Source organism: Melopsittacus undulatus, chromosome 6 (assembly GCF_012275295.1).
Source record: "Melopsittacus undulatus isolate bMelUnd1 chromosome 6, bMelUnd1.mat.Z, whole genome shotgun sequence".
Lineage (NCBI taxonomy): Eukaryota > Metazoa > Chordata > Aves > Psittaciformes > Psittaculidae > Melopsittacus > Melopsittacus undulatus.
The window spans coordinates 7,930,001-7,936,671 of record NC_047532.1 but is presented as its reverse complement, the minus strand read 5'-3'; the positions used below and the strand labels follow the sequence as shown (position 1 = coordinate 7,936,671).

The window sequence follows — 6,671 nt, the reverse complement described above, 5'->3', positions numbered from 1 at the left end:
ACAGTTTTCTAACTGAATTATGTTAGCATCCACGGCAAAGGACAAGCAGTTGAACTCCCTTTGCAAGATTTCATTCGGTTAACTGACTCTTCTGCCTTGGAAAGAGATGTCACCTTGTTTGGAGGTATTAGTTACCATTTTAAAGTATATTATGAGAGGTAGAGTAAATAGGAGTTCTTAATTAGCAGAATCTGTTTTGCACAAGTGCATAACATTAGCCAATAATTTTTCATCAGACTGCAGCTGTTACCTAAGCAGAGGAGGAATTTCACCTAACCACAAAGAATGAGACACACAAATAACTGTGTTGTCTTAAGAACGGGTCGGGTATGTCTCCTCACAGCGATTTTGTTCCATAATTGCAATTCACATTATATGCAGCAAATGTTACCATCCTGCCCACTCAGTTTCCACCTCTACTTTTGTTTCAAGAGCGGGGGGGGGGATGACACTTGTCAGTAAAGATGAGGGGAGAGCCCTTTCTTTTCCTCCCTTCCCCCGCGTGACTCTCTCAGCCGCGGTGCTAAGGGGCACGCACCCGCCGCTGGGCGGGCGAGCTGGCCCCGTCCCGGCTCTGCCCCGAGCTGCACTTGTAGCTGCTCTGCGCCGCCCATGGCGGCCCCACGGCGCCCACACGACACCGGGGCCCCGCCACTCTCGGCGCTCCGGAGGGCTCCTCCCGCCCCTCCGCGCCCGCCTGAGCTCCGCGGAGGCGCAACCCGGCATCTCCCTGGGAGAGGTAACAGCTGCGCGGCGCGACTCCAGGAGTGCGGAGAGGCTTCGGTCGCGATGCGCTGGCATTGCTCCTCCGGAGCGGAGTCTCCTTCCCTTCCAAAGCAGCGCCCGAGCGCTCGGTGCGTGCGTGCATATGTGTGTGCGTGTGGCGAAGGGGAGGGGGCTCTCTGCGTGCAAGGGGTGGGCGAGAGCAGTGCGATGGGAGCGGGTGCCCGTGTGCAGAGGGATCTTCTCCCCGTATGTATGCTGGGGACCGCGGTGTCGGGGCAGGGCTCAGCGAGGCGGTTGCTGCATGCGGCGGAGCCCGCCGGGGTACTGCAGAGCCGGGCTTCGCCTCGCTCCGCGCCCCGGCGCTCAGCGCGGCCAAGGGTGCTTGCCCGGCTGCCCCCGCCGCTCGGTGCCTGCGCGGAGCTGCCGGACGGGGAACCTCGCTGGGAGAGCGGTGGAGCGCAGCGGAGCGGGGCCGCGGCGACCCCGGCCGCCGAGGTAGGGAAGGTGCCGGGCTCGCCGCGGAGCGCCGCTGGGAGCATCGCCGGGGGCGGCCGGCCGCCCCGCCGGGCGTGTGAGTGCGGGCAGGGAGCGGGGCATAGTGGGGCTGCGGTTACGTTGGCGTTTTAATTTATTTTAATTATTCCTAATGTTTTGTTTTCATCACAGTTATTTTAAAAGGGGAGGTGGTGGGGGGATGTGAGGGGGTGACAGTGGCTTCCTGCCGGAGCCTGTCTGCCATAGCAGTCGCCTCTCCCTTCTAGCCGACCGCCTCCCGGAGCCCCGGGCCAGCGGCACCAGGCGCAGCGCTGTCCGCTCCTATCCTTCCCGCAGGCGAGCAGAGGGACTGGGGCCGGGCAACCCGGATAAGCCAGTGGAGGTGTGGGAGGGACAGGGGGGCAGGATCTGCGCAGTGGGGCTGGGGGTGTGTAAATGTGCTGCGGGCTGGACTTTGCAAAGGTGCCCGAGGGGGGGTGGGGGGAACGGACGGGAGGTCTTGGAAGCATTTGGCTGCGGGGAGCATGGTTGTGCCTTATTACAAAAGGAGGGTATAAGATGCTGGGCTGCTTCGCCGCGCTGTGTCCGTTCCTAGCCAGCATGTGCGTGCCGTGTGTGCGCGCCCGTGTCCCTCCTGCCTTCCCCCGCCGGGAGGCAGAGGGCGACGGGGCGCCCACGACAGAGGGGAGCCAGCACCAGCCGAGCCGGTTGCGGCAAAGATTGCGGTAGCGTCGGCATTCCTGGCCAGGCAGGGCGACCCGCCGCCAGCCCCGTGCAGCTCCCGCAGCGAGCCCAGTCGGCAGCGGCCGGCGCCCAGGGGCTGAGGAAGAAGAGGGGACTCGAGCGTGGGAGAGGCAGGGACACTGAGGGACGGAAGGAGGTGGAGCGCTGGGGACTCGGGGGCATCGCGCTGCCCCTGTGGGCTCGTTCCCTACAGCCGGGGTCGGGAGCCTGCGGGGATCATCAGCGGCTGCTCCGCTCCCTCTTCTCCCCATGCCCCCTCTCCGCGGTCTCTTTGACCCCTTCAGCTATCCCTTCCCCTCTTCCTCCCTCGCCTCCTCCCAGCTTTCCCTCTCCCTCTTGTCCTTCTGTCCTCTCTTCCTTCCTCCCTCATCGCTCCTCTGCCCACCCTTCCAGGTCCCGCGGCGCATCCTCCCCTCCCTGCGGCTCCCTCCAGCCTGATTCTCCTCCCTCCAGCTGGCTCGTGCTTTCTCCCCTTCCATCCTGGCTCCCTCCTGCCAGCTCAGTGGCTTCCCACAGCAGGAAAGAAATGAAAAAATGAAAGGGACAAGTTGGGAGATGGGGGGAATGGGGAAGGTGGGGGAGCAATGTATTGGTTATTGACTGATTTTTGGTTTGTTTTCTTTTTCTAAAAAAGCTACCTTGTAACTCAAAGAAAAAGCTGTGGCTCCAATTCTGTGTTAAGAAAAAAAAAAGTAAAAGAAAAAGGCAGCTCAGCTGGGCTGTCTATATGTGGAGGATATGTGGAGGGTTCTTGAAAGCCACCTCTGTATCAGTGCAGGGAGAAGAGCAAACTACATAATATTAATTAAACAAAAGGAAAAAGTTCTTCTTAGGTTTCAGTAGTTTTGGACTGATGAATTGACTTTGTTTTGCCCTGCAAGTCAGGGTATTGCTGTTATTCCAGGGGATGGAGCTGTATACCTGTGCATGTTTCTTCCGTATCTGTGTGCTTCCATTGGTTACCAAGAGCTGATCTTGTTTTGCGGATAGTTCATTGTATTTCTGTAATCAGTTTGACACCTATTTATTTAAACTAGGTATAATAACTGACAGAAACTGTGTGTGTGCATGCCTGTGTACCCCTTAAGTGAATCTCACTATTATGGTAGTGATAACCTGTATGTGTTGATGCTATAGATGCATACATTGAGTACTGACATCGCTTTTGTGTCTGTGCCTTCATCCTTTCTGTATTGTGCTACCTCAACACAGATGTTTGGGCATGCATAACATCAGCATTTGTGTTTAATACCCCTGAAATGCACGGCAACATATGAGCAGTGCAGGATTGAGGAGAGTAAATATGCATAAAATTGGAATCTCCTTTGGTTATTTTACTTTGTTAGTTATGCATGCTTGGCATGTACAAGAGAGAGAGAAATATATTTGACAGACCTCAGAGTTATTTGTGTTTGTCTACAGAAATTTACATGCCGTATTTGAAATCATTCTAGCTCCCATGTATTTGTTTGGTTGTTAAAATCTTTCATGTTATTTTAAATTCAGTGCTTGTAGTTTATCTATAATCCTTGGCAGGTACAGTAGCTCAGTGGTATGCAATTTTTAACCCAAATGATATTTTGGAACAGTGACAACTGAAAAACGTTTTCTTTTTTCTTTCCTTCTTTCTTCTTTAGATTCTTTATCTTTGTTCAGGAGCCTAAGGTTGCTTGCTGATCACAAGAAGATGTTTCTGTGGCTCTTTCTGGTTCTGTCATCTCCAGTTTCTTCTACAACTGCAGATGCTGATATATCTGTGGAAATTTGCAATGTTTGCTCCTGTGTGTCAGTTGAGAATGTACTCTATGTCAACTGTGAGAAGGTTGCAGTCTACAGACCAAATCAGCTTAAACCACCATGGTCTAATTTTTACCACCTCAACTTTCAAAACAACCTGCTAATTATTCTATATCCAAATTCCTTTCTTAATTTTACATACGCAGTGTCCTTGCAACTGGGTAATAATAAGTTACAGAACATTGAGGGAGGGGCCTTTATGGGTCTTAGTGCATTAAAACAGTTGCACTTGAACAACAATGAATTAAAGATTCTCCGAGCTGACACTTTCCTTGGCATAGAGAACTTGGAGTATCTCCAAGCTGACTACAATTTAATCAAGTTTATTGAACGGGGAGCCTTCAATAAGCTTCACAAGCTGAAAGTCCTGATTCTTAATGACAATCTGATTTCATTCCTTCCTGATAATATTTTTCGATTTGCTTCTCTAACTCATCTGGATATACGAGGGAATCGAATACAGAAGCTTCCATATATTGGAGTTTTAGAACACATTGGCCGAATTGTTGAATTGCAGCTGGAGGACAACCCCTGGAATTGCACTTGTGATTTGTTGCCTTTGAAAGCGTGGCTGGAGAACATGCCCTATAACATCTACATTGGAGAAGCTATCTGTGAAACACCCAGTGACTTGTATGGAAGGCTGCTGAAAGAAACCAACAAGCAAGAGCTGTGCTCCATGGGGACAGGGAGTGATTTTGATGTGCGCATTCTGCCTCCCTCGCAGCTGGAGCCGGGTTACAGCACACCTAATGGCCACACCACTCAAACGTCAGTGCACAGATTAGTCACAAAGCCACCAAAGACTACAAATCCTTCAAAGATCTCGGGGATAGTAGCAGGCAAAGCACTGTCTAATCGCAATCTCAGTCAAATTGTATCTTTCCAGACTAGGGTGCCTCCTTTAACTCCTTGTCCGGTCCCCTGTATTTGCAAAACTCATCCTTCAGACTTGGGATTAAGTGTAAATTGCCAAGAAAGAAATATAGAGTCTATGGCCGAACTCATTCCAAAACCATTAAATGCCAAGAAACTGCATGTAAATGGCAATTATATTAAGGATGTGGACACTGCAGATTTCATGGAGTTCGAGGGGCTGGATTTGCTACATTTAGGCAGCAATCGTATTTCGCTGATCAAAGGAGATGTTTTCCGCAACCTGACAAATTTACGGAGATTGTATCTCAATGGCAATCAGATAGAGCGTTTGAGCCCAGAAATGTTTTCTGGCCTCCACAACTTACAGTATCTGTATTTGGAATACAATGTTATCAAAGAAATCCTAGCAGGCACCTTTGACCTAATGCCAAATTTGCAGTTGCTCTACTTGAACAACAATCTTCTACGAAGCTTGCCAGCGTACATATTTGCTGGTGCACCCCTTGCTAGACTGAATCTGAGGAACAATCATTTCATGTATTTACCTGTAAGTGGCGTTCTTGATCAGCTGAAATCCCTTACACAGATTGATTTGGAAGGTAATCCATGGGACTGCACTTGTGATTTAGTTGCTTTAAAACTGTGGCTTGAAAAACTAAATGAAGGTATTGTGGTGAAGGAATTGAAATGTGAAACACCTGTACAGTTTGCAAACATTGAACTTAAGTCTCTGAAAAATGAGATCCTCTGTCCTAAACTTCTAAACAAGCCATCTGCTCTGTTCACTAGTCCAATGCCTGCTGTTACTTTTACAACACCACCAGGACCAGTTCGGAGCCCTCCTGGTGGCCCAGTTCCGTTATCCATCCTAATCTTAAGCATATTAGTTGTGCTTATTTTAACAGTGTTTGTTGCTTTTTGTCTTCTTGTTTTTGTGCTTCGGCGCAACAAAAAGCCAACTGTAAAGCATGAAGGGATTGGAAATCAAGAATGCAGTTCTATGCAACTGCAGCTAAGAAAGCACGATCACAAGTCAAACAAAAAGGATGGACTAGGTGCAGAGGCCTTCATTCCTCAGACAATTGAGCAGATGAGCAAAAGTCATACCTGTGGCTTAAAAGAGTCTGAAACGGGCTTCACGTTTGCTGACCCACCAGGGCAAAAAGTCATTCTGAGAAATATTAATGACAAGGAGAAAGATTTATTGCATGCGGATACCAGAAAAAGACTTAGCACAATCGATGAACTGGATGAATTATTCCCTGGGAGGGATTCCAATGTATTTATTCAAAATTTTCTTGAAAGTAAAAAAGAATACAACAGCATAGGGGTCAGTGGCTTTGAAATACGTTATCCAGAGAAGCTACAGGACAAAAAAAACAAGAAATCTCTAATAGGTGGTAATCATAGTAAAATTGTAGTAGAACAAAGAAAAAGTGAATATTTTGAACTAAAAGCTAAACTTCAAGGTTCACCTGACTACCTACAAGTCCTTGAAGAGCAAACAGCTTTGAATAAAATATAGGTCGTACAATCTTATCACCTACAGAGGACATTTATTTAATGATGAAAGTGCCTTTTGTTGACTTTTAACTTCCAAATACTATATTGATAGGCATAGAGGCAGGTGTGTCCAAGGGTGTCTTGATTAACTGTAGCTGCATATGAATTGTCAAGTAGAGGAGAATTTCCTTAATAGATTTTACTACATAAAGCTCATGCCCCATGGAATTCTGTAAGGATACTGCAAACTCTATTGCCAAAGGGATGCTTTATACATGTTACCCTGAATTTAACCTCAAGAGGCATATATGTTTTGTACCTTAAATGCAAAACCATCGTCTCCTTGTGATTTGTTAGAACAAACACAAGAAACCTGGTACTGGTATTTGTACCTCAGCTGGGTCCTTCATCCTGCACGTGGATTTAAATTGGTGGAACTGGAGTAATCCCTTGATCTGTGGTGTTGTAATGGCACTGTTTAAAGAATATCTGGAAAGTAACAAGCATGCAAAGAGAGAACATTTGAT

At 48.4% G+C, this 6,671-nt stretch overlaps 1 protein-coding gene across 1 annotated transcript; it reads left to right on the top strand.

The window, feature by feature from the left end:
* The first annotated feature begins 1,027 nt into the window (after nucleotides 1-1,027).
* Nucleotides 1,028-6,351, top strand: SLITRK4 (SLIT and NTRK like family member 4). The gene is made up of 2 exons (XM_034064034.1): nucleotides 1,028-1,221; nucleotides 3,603-6,351. Exon 2 carries the CDS (start codon nucleotides 3,653-3,655, stop codon nucleotides 6,164-6,166), a length of 2,514 nt encoding a protein of 837 aa, XP_033919925.1. The 5' UTR covers nucleotides 1,028-1,221; nucleotides 3,603-3,652; the 3' UTR covers nucleotides 6,167-6,351.
* Nucleotides 6,352-6,671: the final 320 nt, after the last annotated feature.